This window comes from Pongo abelii, chromosome 16 (assembly GCF_028885655.2).
Source record: "Pongo abelii isolate AG06213 chromosome 16, NHGRI_mPonAbe1-v2.0_pri, whole genome shotgun sequence".
Taxonomy (NCBI): Eukaryota; Metazoa; Chordata; class Mammalia; order Primates; family Hominidae; genus Pongo; species Pongo abelii.
The window spans coordinates 53670370-53686898 of NC_072001.2; the positions used below are offsets into that span (position 1 = coordinate 53670370).

Consider the following 16529-nt stretch of genomic DNA (forward strand, 5'->3'; position numbering starts at 1 on the left):
CTCTTGCCCTCATGATCTGCCTGCCTCGGCCTCCCAAAGTGCTGGGCTTATAGGCGTGAGCCACTGTGCCTGGCCCTAAAACTGTTTTTATAGAGATGGGGTCTCACTATGTTGCCTAGGCTCGTCTAGAACTCCTGGGCTCAAGCAATCTGCCTGCCTTGGCCCCCAAAGTGCTAGGACTCCAGGGGTGAACCACCATGCCTAAACTGTACTCCTTTATTTTTGGACCTCTGTCTTTTCCTCCAGACAATACAATTCAACATTTAATACAAAGAAAAAAAAATTTACCAACTGTAGACGAAACATAGTATATGTAAGAAGAACCAGTCTGAACATCAAATCTTCTACAGTATGCAATCAACAGGCCTTAAAAAAAAAAAATTATTTTCTTAAAACAATAACAGCAATGCAAATTCAACTGTTAACAATAGTAACAGTATATGTTATATTGAATCTTCATTGTTGCATTATGAGAACATTCAAGTACCTCAAATTCTTGACAAAATTTTATATGCTGATTTTAAAAATACTTAATACCATAGTTTAAACATTTCCTCAAGCTATTAAATAGTTTTTAACTATCATTTTTATTAGCTGCTCAATATTCCATGTCATGAAGAAAACTTTTTTTTTTTTGAGACGGAGTCTTGCTCTGTTGCCCAGGATGGAGTACAGTGGCGCGATCTCGGCTCACTGCAACCTCCGCCTCCCGGGTTCAAACAATTCCCCTGCCTCAACCTCCTGAGTAGCTGGGACTACAGGCGTGTGCCACCACGCTTGGCTAATTTTTTGTATTTTAGTAGAGATGGGGTTTCATCATGTTGGCCAGAGTGGTCTCGATCTCCTGACCTCGTGATCCACTGGCCTCGGCCTCCCAAAGTCCTGCGATTACAGGCATGAGCCACCAAGCCCGGCCATGAAGAAAGCTTTTAAAATTTATCATTAAAAAATGTATTGAACAGACAAATGGGTTTACATCAAACTAAAAAGCTTCTGCACAGCCAAGGAAACAGTCAACAAAGTGAAGAAAACACCTATGAAATGGGAGAAAATATTTGCAAACTATGAATCTGATAAGGGGTTAACACCTAAAATATATTAACATAAGGAACTCAAACAACTCAATAATAAGTAAACAACCCAATTAGAAAATGGGCAAAGGATTTGAATAGCTAATTCTCAATAGAAGACACATAAATAGCCAATAGGTATATGAAAAAATTGCTCAAAATCACTAATCATCAGAAAAATGCAAATTAAAACCACAATGAGAGATCGCCTTACATATGTTAGAATGGCTGTTACTAAAAAGATGAAAAGTAAGCCTTAGAGAGGATGTAGCAAAAAGGGAACCCTGTACGTTGTTGATGGGAATGTAAATTAGTGTAGCCATTATGGAAACCAGTATGGTGGTTCTTCAGAAAATTAAAATTAGAACTATCATTTGGTTTAATAATCCCACTACTGGGTATATATCCAAAGGAACTGAAATCAGTATGTCAAAGAGATATTTGCATTCTCATATTCACTGCAGCATTATTCGCAACAGCCAAGATATGGAAGCAACCTAAGTGTCCATGAACAGATGAATGAATAAAGAAAATGTGGTACATACACAGACTGGAATACTATTCAGTTGGGTTTTTTTTTTTTTTTTTTTGGAGACAGAGTCTCGCTCTGTCACCCAGGCCAGAGTGTGATGTGATCTCAGCTCACTGCAACCTCTGCCTCCTGGGTTCAGGTGATTCTCCTGTCTCAGCCTCTCAAGTAGCTGGGATTATGGGCATGTGCTAACACACATGGCTAATTTTTGTATTTTTAGTAGAGATGGGGTTTCACCATGTTGGTCAGGCTGGTCTTGAACTCCTGTCCTCAAGTGATCTACCTGCCTCATCCTCCCAAAGGGCCGGGATTACAGGCATGAGCCGCCACGCTCGGCTCATGCTTTCATTTGTAAACATGCAATTATGCAGAAACAACTCATTTAATATCTATTTCTTGTAAGAAATTTGTTGAACCTTTTCTTCTTCCCAAAGAAGAAATTTCAGCTTGTATTTATTTATAATGTTATAAAAACAGAAAGAATGACATTTAACAACTTAAAAATCATAAAATAATTTTACTGTCTTCATTAGTTATTTGAATTAATTAGTTTTGTTCTCTACAAAATTAATAAAATAAGTCCCTTGTTGTTTTTGCTGTTTAATCACATTTCCACGTTTTTTAAAAAATAGTACTTTTTTCCTCCCTAAATTCAAATTTAGCTTTTAGGACTAAGTCATGTATTGTCAGTACCTCTGCTCTTTGGAGAAATATTTTTGTTTTAGACCTTTGACATTTACTTCAATAATGTAGTATTTATATACTATTTTTACCAGTTCTATGCCAAGTTCTATGTAGAAGATCTTGTATAGCCCTTGGTGTGGAAATGGTAAAATCAGGCATAAGTTTAATGATATTCAAAGAAGTGTAAGGTTACTCAATAGAATGTTTTCCTTATTTTATCAATTATGTGAATCAAGATTCACTGAGCTAAGAGAGCTGCTATAATGGACTTTGCCATGTCAACTTGCAAGGCAACACTGCTAGCTTTTTTCTCTCTACCTGGTTTTACTATGTAAATAGAAGGGCTTTTTCAGAAGCACCAGTACTCCTCATCCATCCACCACAGGCAGTTAGTACATAGGGAGACTGTAAGAAAAATGAAGGAGGAGCCGGCGCGGTGGCTCACGCCTATAATCCCAGCACTTTGGGAGGCCAAAGCGGGCAGATCACAAGGTCAGGAGATCGAGACCATCCTGGCTAACATGGTGAAACTCAGTCTCTACTTAAAATACAAAAAAATTAGCCAGGTGTGGTGGCAGGCGCCTGTAGTCCCAGTTAGGAGGCTGAGGCAGAAGAATGGCGTGAACCTGGGAAGCGGAGGTTGCAGTGAGCTGAGATCATGCCATTGCGCTGCAGCCTGGGCGACAGAGCGAGACTCCATCTCAAAAAAAAAAGAAAAATGAAGAAGGAAAAACTCAGTTGATAGAGGAATATTATTAATTACTTCTAAACTAAATTATTACTGGGCTTGGATTAAGTTTATTCTACAGACAGTACAGTGAGGAAACTAAGGCAAAACTACACTGTCAGAGCAGACATGCTAAGAGATGGTGATCAATTCCACTATAAACTGTGTCTTTTTGTATTATGCAGTCCTACAAGCTGGTGTTCTTCTATGTTTCTCCTCTTGATCACAGCCTTGCCTAATATTCTTAAACCCCTTTTTCTAAAACATAACTATTATCTTAAAATATAAGTAATATAAACTATTTGTTTGGCATTATTATATTCAACTTCTAAAAAGAGTCACAAATATACTTTCTTGAAGAAGAAGGTTAAACTGATCCTAGTTGCTTCCTCTAACAAACTTTTTGAGCCATGGGAGCTATTACAGTACTTTAGTTGTTACCATTTGGGCTTTACCTTCTACCCCTCAACAAGCTTTTTTGTTATGACAATCTCAGCTCTAGTGACAGCCAGAAATAGTTAATACAGAGTAGGTAACTTTTAACAGATTCTATACATATGACGATTTAAAATCATCAGTATTTTTTTTAACTAAAATTGTTACAATTGCTTACCTGGTACAATAATGTCTCCAAAACCCAATATTGAAACAGGCATGAGGCACACACTCATTACTGAGAAATAGATCAGTTTTGGTACTCTGATGACTACTGGCAACTGTTCAAAAACAAAACAAAACAAAACAAAACAGAGGCCACCAATGAACTTCTTGGCAATCTTTACTCATATCTTTTATTTACTTATTTATTTTTTGGAGACAGAGTCTCGCTCTGTCGCCCAAGTGGAGTGCAGTGGCGCGATCTCAGCTCACTGCAACTGCAACTGCAACCTCTGCCTCCCAGATTCAAGCAATTCTCCTGCCTCAGCCTCCCAAGTAGCTGGGGTTACAGGCATGAGCCACCACGCCTGGCTAATTTTTCTATTTTTAGTAGAGACAGGGTTTCACCATGTTGGCCAGACTGGTCTCAAACTCCTGACCTCAGGTGATCTGCCTGCCTCAGCCTCCCAAAGTGCTGGTATTACAGGCATGAGCCACCGTGCCTGGCCACCCATATCTTCTAAAAAGGGAATGATTAACATTAGAATAGTTCTTTTGACAGTTTAAAGGAACTTGAAATACTCTGTTTCTATCTATTTCCAAAAGAAAAAGATTAGTTTTGAAAAAAATGAAGCTCAACACACATGTAGGATTAACAGTATTAACCAAGTATCCCTACATTTAACCTTTTTTTTTCTCTTTACCAAGAATAGAACCAGGCCTTGAAACACAGAAATAGAACAGGCCTTATTTTTTTTGGCAATCTGGATTTTTTTTTTCCCCAAAGAAGAGTCTTGTCTCAGAGGGTATGATTTAAAGTCCAATGAACATATCTGAAATACAATCCTTACTTTCTCATGGGGAGCTGAGGGTTGACCAGTGGCTTCCACCAAGTTTCCATCATTCTAGGATGAAACCCAAGTCAATAGGTATTTAATAATTTAGAATAACTAAGAAAAGAGCTATATTTTCTGAGAAATAAGTTTTACAATACCTTAACATGCACTACGTGACCAATGAATTACACAGGAAGGCAAATTATTAACTGGATACACATACATACACTGGATAGCCATTTCTATTTCACTGCCATCCCTACCTTTTCGTTATTTCCAAAAGGTCCAGCTGCAAGTTCAACCATGATACTCTCACCATTCTAAAATTGAGAAGGAAGAGAAAAGAAGTTGTCTAATCATTTAAAGAGAACAATCTGCCGCCATTCAAGTGTGATTTAAGCCCCATGGCATATGGCCAGTTACACTGATTGAAAATGGGCTGCAGACTGCTTTTTTCCTAAAGTCTTTGTAGATAGCAAACACTGAAGTCATCTAAAACAAAGTCCACCTAGTACAGTTGCTCCACTTTATCAGAGCTCAATAATTCTCAGAAATTGGCAAATGAATCATGTAAAAATAATTCAAGCGAACCCTCAGTTCTGATTTGTAATGACATATTCATATTTGACATTTGTAATGGGTTAAAAATTTTAGGTACAGTATTTTTAGTTACATTATGCCTTATACTATATGTTCTTAGCAGTTTTCAGTAATGTCAATGAAGAAGATCATACTAAAATCTCTTACACTTAGCTTTGTAAAAAATATTGGTAACTTTATTTGAATAAATATACATCTGACCTTCTGGCTACTCACCACAATAACAAAACAATGAAACCAAACTTGAAAAGACTCAACCCTATAGAACCTGAGAAGCTTCTCTAGCCTAACTCTCATCCAATTTCAGCCCTGGCTGCTTTCTATGATCCAATCAAAACATTAACCTTAGCTAAATTTCCCTCCCTTGTGCCTGGATAAAGTCTTTTTATGTGGGCTGTGTGAGGGGTTCATTTAAAAAATTTTTCCTGATAGCCAAGTCTGTTGTGGAAAGGGAAAACATTGTGAGGCGGCAAGCTAAGACTGCATGAACCACTCATTTTATCTTTCGTATTATTGTAAGTGTATCAGCAAAGCAGGTACAGGGAAGATAAACAAATGCTGAATTTCAAGAAAATTTGATTGACTAACTATAATATTTTCCATGTGGGTGGGGTGCACAGGAGAAACCACTTGAGTGTTTTTAAAAGGACCTCACTGATTCCTGAGCTGAGTAGAAAGGAAGATAAAACCCGTAGCTGTAGAAATCTTTTGCTCATGTTAAGCTTTGGGTTACAGAAGGGTTAAGTCAAAGGAGTTTAGGAAAATAAACTAATACTAAGTACAGTTCCTTAAAGCAGATTCCCAGGTTGTGATAACATTTCCAGATAAAGAGTTCATTTTGGTTCACTTTCTAATTGTTATGTAAAACATTTAACTGAAGACCATCATTGACATCCTCCCATACATTTAAAGATACCTGAGTAACTACTACTTGTAAGACACAATACTGAGCACAGTGGTGGATGGAAAAAAATGAATAAGACAGGCTCTTATTGCTGTACTCTTATGGTGACCTGCCTTGCCAACTCACTAGAAGGCCACTAATACTTGGGTCAAGAACATGTTTAGAATATGCAATATTTAATCCTTCAAATTTACAGTGAAAACCAGGAAAATCAGCAATCTGATTTTTGAGTTACCTACTAAACTAAGGCCTGCTGCCTTAATAAAAACAAATCAGACTCAGAAGAAGGTATTAAAGTAAATCTACAGCAGTGAACTCCAAAGAGCGAGCACTTAGCTTTTTCCACCATATTAGGTTGCTAGAAATCATGTTCCTAGTCAGTAGGAACTAAGATAGAAATAGGAAGACGAAAAATTTCTTAAGCACAAAAGAAAGAAGGCTAAAAGACACCTTTATTTTCATCCTGTACCTTTAAAATTCTGAAACATTCTATCTATATGGAATGCAAACAGTTTGCTGGGGCAGATATGTTTATTCACAAAGTGAGAGTAGTGTCAGAATGGAAAAGTTATTTTAAAAAACAGTTTAGTTACAGTTTACAGCTATATCTACTGTGTAATATATGTGTCATATGTTATGGATTATCTGTTATTTATGGAAATGGCTTTGTAGAGGGAACATTTCACTTTTGCTATGAGATCTCTGATGGGGTATCCTACAAAAACACTTTTGAACCAAGTTAAAAATACCCTAATAAATTAACAATTTTATTTTTTATTTTTATTTTTATTTATTTTTGAGACAGATTCTCACTCTGTTGCTCAGGCTGGAGTGCAGTGGCACGGTTTCGGATCACTGCAAGCTCTGCCTCCTGGGTTCACGCCATTCTCCTGCCTCAGCCACCCAAGTAGCTGGGACTACAGGTGCCTGCCACCACGCCCGGCTAATTTTTTTCTATTTTTTTAGTAGAGATGGGGTTTCACCGTGTTAGCCAGGATGGTCTCAATCTCCTGACCTCGTGATCCGCCCACCTCAGCCTCCTGAAGTGCTGGGATTACAGGCGTGAACCACCGCGCCCGGCCAACAATTTTATTTTTTGAAACGGAGTCTCACTCTGTTGCCCAGGCTGGAGTGCAGTGGCACGATCTCGGCTCACTGTAACCTCCGCTCCTGGCTTCAAGCGATCTTCCCACCTCAGTCTCCTGAGTAGCTGGGACTACAGGCATGCACCACCACACCTGGCTAATCATTGTATTTTTTTTTTTTTTGATGGAGTCTCGCTCTGTTGCCCAGGCTGGAGTGCAGTGGCGCAATCTTGGCTCACTGCAACCTCCACCTCGTGAGTTCAAGCGATTCTCCTGCCTCAGCCCTCCAAGTAGCTGGGATTACAGGCGCCCACCACTGTGCCTGGCAAATTTTTGTATTTTTAGTAGAGACAGGGTTTTACTATGTTGGCCAGGCTGGTCTCAAACTCCTGACCTCAAGTGATCCACCCGCCTCGGCCTCCCGAAGTGCTGGGATTACAGGCATGAGCCACCGCACCCGGCCTCTTAATTACTGTATTTTTAGTAGAGATAGTTTTACCATGTTGGCCAGGCTGGTCTTGAACTCCTGACCTCAAGTGATCCACCCGCCTCGGCCTCCCGAAGTGCTGGGATTACAGGCATGAGCCACCGCACCCGGCCTCTTAATTATTGTATTTTTAGTAGAGATAATTTTACCATGTTGGCCAGGCTGGTCTCGAACTCCTGACCTCAAGTGATCTGCCTGCCTTGGCCTCCCAAAGTGTTGGGATTATAGGCATTAGCCACCGCACCTGGCCAAATTAACAAGTTAGTTATAACCCATAATACTAGTTCTATGAATTTTTTTTTTTTAGGTTACTATTGTTCAGTGAAGTCAATGAATCAAATGGCTCATCATTAAGTGACAGAAAGGTGCTAGTAAAATGGTTTGGTTAGGCCAGGCATATGCCAGCTGGCGCATATGCCAGCTTGGGCAATATGGTAAAACCCCATCTCTACAAAAAATACAAAAATTGGCTGGGTGTAATGGCATGTCCCTGTAGTACCAGCTATGTGGGAAGCTGAGGTGGGAGGATCACCTGGGCCTCAGGAGGTTAAGGCTGCAGTAAGTCATAATTGAGCCACTGAACTCCAGCTTGGGCGGCAGACTGAGACCCTGTCTCAAAGAAGAGGAAAAAGAAAAAAGTTTGGTTGGTTAGCTGTACTTTGGGACAGTTAATTATATTTGTTACCTATTACAATTTTAGCTCCCCAATAGGGTACAGTTTGTCTTTATGCCATTATAGCAAATATCAGAAGTGTAGATTTTTACAGTGATTTCACAGATGATAGGTTTAATGAATGGGTAAAGAAGAAATGAGGCCAGGCACTACGGCTCATGCCTGTAATCCCAATACTCTGGGAGGCCAACGTGGGAGGACTCCTGGGCTTGAGCCCAGGAGTTTGAGGCTGCAGTGAACTAGGATTGTACCATTGCACTTCAGCCTCAAGACTCGGCCTTTAAAAAAAAAAAAAAAAAAGAAGGAATGATAAATAAAGTAGAGAATATCAAATACTTAAATATATGAGAGTGACAAAGGATACATGGATAATATAAAGTTACAAAGCAAGACTCAAAATGGCAGAAAGTAGGGGAATTAAGCAATAATTAATATTATATTCATGAGAAAGGAAAAGGATCAAGGTAGAAAAGCTTGACAAATAATTAAGGACCACCATACTCACCCAACACCTCTCCTCATTTTACTGAAGAGCTAGCGGCAGATCTGGGAATATATGACCTAGGAGCTGCCAGTTGCTCAGATTCTAACTTCATGGAAAAAGCCAGTCTGAGAGAATGAACAAATGGACAGAAGCAAAAAGGGAGAGTATGTGGCCCTGAGTCTAGTTTCTCTAGATGCCAGCCCCACACTGGCCTACAAACACAGCCTAGATAAATGGGACCTTTTTGGTACAGAAGGCTTAGGTTGGGTTCTGTTAGTTGGAACCAAAAGAATTCCACTGGTGGAGGTGGAAGATGAATAGCTAGCACTACTCCCTCATACAACGGGTTAGTAAATGCAAGCAGAAAGGGCTAAGTAATTTGCCTATGGTTGCAAGATTACAGAGCTACAGTCTAGGCCTTCTGATTTCCAGTGTGCTGCTCTTTCTTAGTCTCAAACTAGGGCTTCAGAAATGATATTTTATTTTTTTATTGTCTATATTGCCTACAGTAAACATTTAGCTCATAAGAAAAAATACTTTAAAAAGGGAAGAAAATTACAGATATTCTCATATTTGTATCAGTCAAGAGACATTTTAAAATCTAACAAAATGGATTAAAGACTTGAAAGTTAAAAGGCCAATTTCAATGACAATTCTTTTAAGAGAATTAGAATTCACTCAGTGGTAAACATCTGCAAAATTAATAATCTAGGAGCAGATTTAAGATGATCAGTTTTTAGCATGTTTCTTCACCCATTTCAAAAATATGGTCATACCTTTGTGATGAATGGTGTTATGAAAACAAAAAATACATCATAGAGGAGGAGAAGGCCTAGAAGTATCACACATGACTGTCAAAGAAAGAAACAAAATTAAGGTCAATCTTCCTAAATGTAAATTAAGGCATTAAATTATTTTTCAAGCGCAAATAAATATATGAATATACATTTAAATATTACTTTTAAAAAGATATCTTATGGTTAATACTATGTATAGTTTTATTCTACATATTAAAACCCTTATCTTCTTTATCTTATTTAAAAAAAAAAAATCACCGAACCAAAGAAATGTGCTGGTTTGGGCCTGGTGGCTCACGCCTGTAATCCCAGCACTTTGGAAGACTGAGGCGGGGTGGATCACGAGGTCAAGAGTTCGAGACCAGCCTGGCCAACATGGTGAAACCCTGTCTCTACTAAGAATACAAAAATTAGCCAGGCATGGTGGCACGTGCCTATAAACCGAGCTACTCAGGAGGCTGAGGCAGGAGAATCACTTGAACCCGGGAAGCAGAGGTTGCAGTGAGCTGAGATCGTGCCACTGCACTCCAGCCTTGGTGACAGAGTAAAACTCTGTCTTGGAAAAAAAAAAAAAGAAGAAATGTGCTTCCCTGATATTTGGTCATGTTAAAGATTTTATGAATTTGGCACATTATATGAATGATTAAAAATATTTTAGGCAGGCCGGGCACAGTGGCTCACGCCTGTAATCCCAGCACTTTGGGAAGCCCAGGTGGGCAGATCATTTGAGGTCAGGAGTTCAAAACCAGCCTGGCCAACATGGTGAAACCCTGTCTCTACTAAAAATACAAAAATTAGCAGGGCTTGGTGGTAGGTGCCTGTAATCCCAGCTACTTGGGAGGCTGAGAAAGGAGAATCACTTGAGCTCAGGAGGTGGAGGCTGCAGTGAGCCGAGATCGCACCACTGCACTCCAGCCTGGGAGACTGAGTGAGACTCCATCTCAAAAAACAAAACAAAACAAAACAAAAAACCAAATAAATAAAAAAAAATATTTTAGGCAGGGTGCAAGTGGCTCATGCCTGTAATCCCAGCACTTTGGGAGGCCAAATCAGAAGGACTGCTTGCGGCCAGAAGTTTCAGAACAGCTTGGGTAGCACAGCGAGATCCCTATCTCTACAAAAACAAACAAACAAAATTTAGCTAAAATAAAGTGTACACATGGATAAGAGTGAGGAATAACAGGCACTGGATACTCGGCATGGTGGAAGAGTTAGAAGGGGTGAGGGATGAGAAATTACTTAATGGGGACAATACACATTAGTCGAGTGATGGTTATACTATAAGCCTCATCAGTACCCAACATATCCATGTAATAAAACTACACTTGAACCCCTTAAATTTATACAAATAAAAGAAAGAAAAAAAAAAAACAATAGTTTAGCTAGCAAATCAGTGGTTGTCTGGGCCTGGGGGTTAGGACTGATTGCAAAGGCCATGGTAGAGCTTTTGGAAGAGATGAGAAATGTTCTACAACTTCACTGGGATAGTGGTTATAAAGTTACACATTCATAAAATTTCCATAAACAGTACACCAAAAATTGGTGCATTTAATTGTAGGTAAATTATGCCTTAATAAAGTTGTCTTTTAAAAATTTATTTTAACTAGCAAAGTAGTATTGTATACATTACCTTGAAGTTGGGCAACTTCAGTGTTTTAATTAAATTCAGACAGAAAGCAATCCCCAAGATATCCTGTAAAATCCAAGCCCACCTAAAATCAAAAGATATTACTCTATTGCTTTATCAATGTTTAGATGAAGCCTTTCAAAAGACATAGATCACTGAGGTAATATCATTTAATTGCTATGATTTGACTATTCCATTTTTTTTTTTAAGACAGATTCTCACTCTGTCACCCAGGCTGGAGTGCAGTGGCATGATCTCGGCTTACTGCAACCTTCGCCTCCTGGGTTCAAGTGATTTTCGTGTCTCAGCTTCCCAAGTAGCTGGGACTAAAGGCGTGCACACCACCATGCCTGGCTGATTTCTGACTATTCAATTATTAAACAGCAAGCATAACAACAAAACCCCTCATATACTCTGTATTTGGTCATTTTACTGTCCTAGTAGAATAATGAATATTATTACACTAAGAAAAAGTTGAAGAGGCTACCTCAGAAGAACTTACATCAGACATAAGTGCATTAACACATGTCTTGTTCTAGAAAACAGCTGTTAACAAAATATCAGTGTTAACACAGATCCAAATAGCTTGAACATAAAGAAAACAAGAGCTATGCAACTTACTCCATCAGAAATTGACATGAGTAATTATCCATTGATTATCCTACCTGAAGCTGCATAAAGCTGTATGAGCTTTGTTTCCCAAATTTTAGGCCATTAAATCCTTTCAGTCCTCAATAATTTTATTAATAAACCATTAATATAAACCTAAGTATATATTTTTTCTGGTTATCTTCCTACAAATGAACAGATATCTGTATATTTTCTTATATCCCCCTCTTTCTTGCATAAAAGACAGCATACTCTACATATTTTTTGCACTTTGCTTTTTTCACTTAAAAAAATACAAATATCAAATCAAAGTGGATTAAAGACTTAAATCTAAGACCTGAAACTATGACACTACTTGATGAAAGCATTGGGGAAATGCTCCAGGACATTGGTCTTGGCAAAGATTTCTTGAGTAAGACTTGAAAAGCACAGACAATGAAAGCAAAAATGGACAAATGGAATCACATCAAGCTAAAAGGTTTTGCATGGCAAAGGAAAAATCAAGAAAGTGAAGAGACAACCCACGGAATGAAAGAAAATATCTGCAAACTACCCATCTGACAAGCAATTAATAACCAGAATATATAAGGAGCTCAAACTCAATAGAAAAAAAAAAACAAGTAATCCAATTACAAATTGGGCAAAATATCTGAATAGACATTTCTCCGAAGACATACAAATGACCAACGGATATATGAAAAAATGCTCAACATCTCCAATCAGATGAAATCTGATTGCAATTAGAGAAACGTAAATCAAAACTACAATGAGATATCATCTCATCCCAGAATGCTGGCAAGGATGTAGGAAAAGGGGAAACCTGGTACACTGTTGGTGGGAATGTGAATTACCACAGCCACTATGAAGAACAGTACGGAAATTCCTCAAAAAAACTAAAAACAGAACTACCATATGATCCAGCAATCCCACCACCGGATATACATGCAAAAGAAAGGAACTCCATATATCAAAGAGATGATACCTGAACTCTCATGTTTATTACAGCACTATTCACCATAGCCAAGATATGGAATCAACCTAAGTGTCCATCAGTGGATAAAGGAAATATTATACACACATACATATATATATATATAATTTTACAAATACACACAATGGAATATTATTCAGCCATAAAAAATAATGAAGTCTTGTCATTTGCAAAGACATGGATGGAACTGAAGACATCATGTTAAGTGAAATAAGCCAAGCACAGAAAGACAAATATTGCATGTTCTCACTCATAGTGGGAGCTAAAATTAAGAAAATAAAAATAAAAAATGGAACTCATGGAGATAGTAGAATGATGGTTACCAGAGGCTAAAAAAAGGTAGAGAGTGGGGGTGATAAAGTGAAGATGGTTAATGGGTGCAAAAATATAGTTAAATAAAATAAATAAGATTTAGTGTTTGGTAGCACAATAAGGTGATATAGTTAATAACTTATTGTATATTGTAAAAATAACTAAAAGAGTGAAATTGGAATGTTCCCAACACAAAGAAATGATAAAGGCTTGAGGTGATGGATACCACAATTACTCTGATGTGATCATTCACATTGTATGCCTATATCAAAACATCACATGTATCCCATAAATATATATATATAGTCATTATGTTCCCATAATAATTAAAAATAAAACTTTTTTAAAAGTATAGATTGTGCTCCTTTTGTACTTTATATATCATAGAGTATATTCTCTCTCTCTCTCTCTCTCTTTTTTTGTTTTTTTTGAGATGGAGTTGCACTCTTGTTCCCCAGGCTGGAGTGCAATAGTGTGATCTCGGCTCACTGCAACCTCTGCCTCGGGTTCAAGTGATTCTCTTGCCTCAGCCTCCTAAGTAGCTGGGATTAAGGCACATGCCACCACGCCCGGCTAATTCTGTATTTTTAGTAGAGACGGGGCTTCTCTAACTCCTGACCACAGGTGATCTGCCCACCTCGAGCCTCCAAAAGTGCTGGGATTACAGGTATGAGCCACCACGCCTGGCAAGTATGTTCTCTTTTGTATCTGACTACTTTCACTTAGCATTACGTTTGAGATTCATTCATGCTTGTGCATGTGGTATATGGCTTACTTATTGGTGAATAGTATTCCATTGTGTAAATATAACATAATGTATTCACCCATTCAAAGTTTGATGGACGTTTTGATTGTTTCTGCACTCTCTCTTTCTCTCTCTCCTGGAACTCCCTGCATATCAATTCATAGAGATCTTCATTGTTTAGAGCTGCACTGCACTCAACTGTGTGGCTATACCAAAATTAAGTGTGTGTGTATATATACACACACACACACATACATATATATATACACGTACGCATATATACATACACACACACACACGTATATATATATATATATTTTTTTTTTTTTTGAGATCGAGTTTCACTCTTGTTGTCCAGGCTGGAGTGCAATGGCACGATCTTGGCTCACTGCAACCCTCGCTCACTGCAACCTCTGCCTCTCGGGTTCAAGCGATTCTCCTGCCTCAGCCTCCCGAGTAGCTGGGATTACAAGCATGCACTACCACGCCCGGCTAATTTTTTGTATTTTTAGTAGAGACGGGGTTTCTCCATGTTGGTCAGGCTGGTCTCAAACTCCCGACCTCAGGTGATCCGCCTGCCTCAGCCTCCCAAAGTGCTGGGATTACAGGCGTGAAATTAAGTATATTTTTAAAGTCTATTTCAGTGTATGTGTTGAAATCATAATTCATATTTCCTTCTCTATATGAGTTCAAATACATTAACATAAGATCTGCTTATTTAAGAAGTAGTTCATTACAAGACTGGTGTTCTGGCATAGAAGCAAAAAAATTCCGTAATAATCATAATAAGTATCAGGGCAAGATAGGAAACAATTCATCCTTAATCGAAAAGCAAATACATTGAGTATTCATACCTGTCTTCATTTCGAAACACAGCCCAAACAACAGCTACTGCTATGCACAGTCCAGAGAGAAAAATAAGTCTCACTTCCATGTTTTTGCCACGACATGCAATCCTAAAAAACAGATTGAAATAGTTAACACCGCAGATGAAGTACAATGTTCACTTGATATAAGAAGTAGCAAATGTTAACCACAGTCATAAGAAGTGACTGAAATACCAATTTTGAAAGTCTTGATTTTAAGTAAAACAAATGAGACATAATAAAATGTTTATCAGTCCAATATAATTTTCTGTGATGATGAAAAATGTACTATATCTGTGCTGTCCAGTATAGTAGCTACTAGTCATATGTGGCTATTGAGCACTTGAAATGTGGCTAATAAGAATGAAAAACTCAATTTTTAATTTTATTTAATTTTACTTAAATTTAAATTTAAACACCTATAGGTCCAATGTATATCGGACTATATAGGTTTCAAATAATACTCCTACTTTTGTATTGTTTTAAATTATAAACACCAACATTATAAGATTTCCTGTAAGAGATACGTACGTGCATTGTCCATATGGTATCTTATGAATTAGTGCAGCAAGACAGTTGTACAGACTCATTGCTGATGCTATGCAGAAAATTGCTATCATAACATAAACTAGAAAAAAACAAAACACTAAATTACATGAGAACAGAAGGAAAGGTGATAAGAAAATATTTATACAAGCAATATTAATTCTTTAGCTTTCCTTATTGAATCATACTTCCAATGAAGTGACTATACGATGACCTGAATTACTTACTAAGCTGAAATTTAGATCGTGAGGTTTTTTGTTTTTTTTTCTGAGAGTCTCACTTTGTCGTCCAGTCGCCCAGGCCGGAATGCAGTGGTGTGATCTCGGCTCTCACTGCAGTCTTTGCCTCCTGGGCTCAAGTGATTCTCGTGCCTTAGCCTCCCGAATAGCTGGGATTACAGGCGTGCGCCACCATACCCAGCCAATTTTTGTAGTTTTAGTAGATGGGGTTTTGTCATGTTGGCCAGGCTGGTCTCAAAGTCCTGACCTCAGGTGATGTGCCTGCCTTGGCCTCCCAAAGTGCTGGGATTACAGCAGTGAGCCACTGCACCCGGCTGTCTTCTTTTTAAATAGCAATGAATTTAAGGAAATCTCTTACCAAAAACTAAAATATGCTTTCAGGTAAAGTACAGGGCTCTCTTTTTTCTATCAATGACTACTATAAACTGAGAGTTGATAACAGAAATTAATCTGAAGGAGTATTAAATTAATAAAATCACCTGTTTGATGCCAACATAATACAAATATCATTCTAGTACTTGCTCTCTCAACAACAGTTTAAAATGAGTGATATTAACAAAATGAGTTCTTTTTTTTTGAGACGGAGTCTCACTGTGTCACCCAGGCTGGAGTGCAATGGGGCAATCTTGGCTCACCGCCTCCCAGGCTTAAGCGACTCTCCTGCCTCAGCCCCTTGAGTAGCTGGAACTACAGGCACGCACCACCACGCCCAGCTAATTTTTGTATTTTTAGTAGAGACAGGGTTTCACTACGTTGGCCAGGCTGCTCTTGAACCCCTAACCTCAAGTGATCCACTTACTTTGGCCTCCCAAAGTGCTGGGATTACAGGCGAGAGCCACCGCATCCAGCCAGAATGACTTAATTTTAATTAAAAAATACATGTCATAAGCTGGGTACAGTGGCTCACACCTGTAATCCCAGCACTATAGGAGGCCGAGGCGGGTGGATCTCCTGAGGTCAAGACTTTGATATCAGCCTGGCAAACATGGTGGAATCCTGTTTCTACTAAAAATACAAAAATTAGCTGGGGGTGGTGCCAGATGCCTGTAATCCCAGCTACTCGGGAATCTGAGGCAAGAGAATCACTCCATCTCAAATAAATAAATAAATACAAATAA

General features: G+C 38.4%; 1 protein-coding gene across 2 annotated transcripts in view; it reads right to left on the reverse strand.

The window, feature by feature from the left end:
* SPPL2A (signal peptide peptidase like 2A) overlaps nt 1-16529 on the reverse strand; it is a 61217-nt gene that overhangs the window by 14206 nt on the left and 30482 nt on the right. The window contains exons 7-14 of one of the 2 annotated variants that reach the window (XM_009249828.4): nt 15158-15254; nt 14615-14716; nt 11107-11188; nt 9456-9530; nt 4710-4766; nt 4462-4515; nt 3627-3729; nt 289-366 (exon numbers count right to left, since the gene is read on the reverse strand). In XM_009249828.4, the coding sequence (XP_009248103.1) occupies nt 289-366; nt 3627-3729; nt 4462-4515; nt 4710-4766; nt 9456-9530; nt 11107-11188; nt 14615-14716; nt 15158-15254 (648 nt within the window). The remainder of the gene's footprint in view (nt 1-288; nt 367-3626; nt 3730-4461; nt 4516-4709; nt 4767-9455; nt 9531-11106; nt 11189-14614; nt 14717-15157; nt 15255-16529) is intronic. The other variant, XM_002825447.6, reaches the window with a different exon arrangement.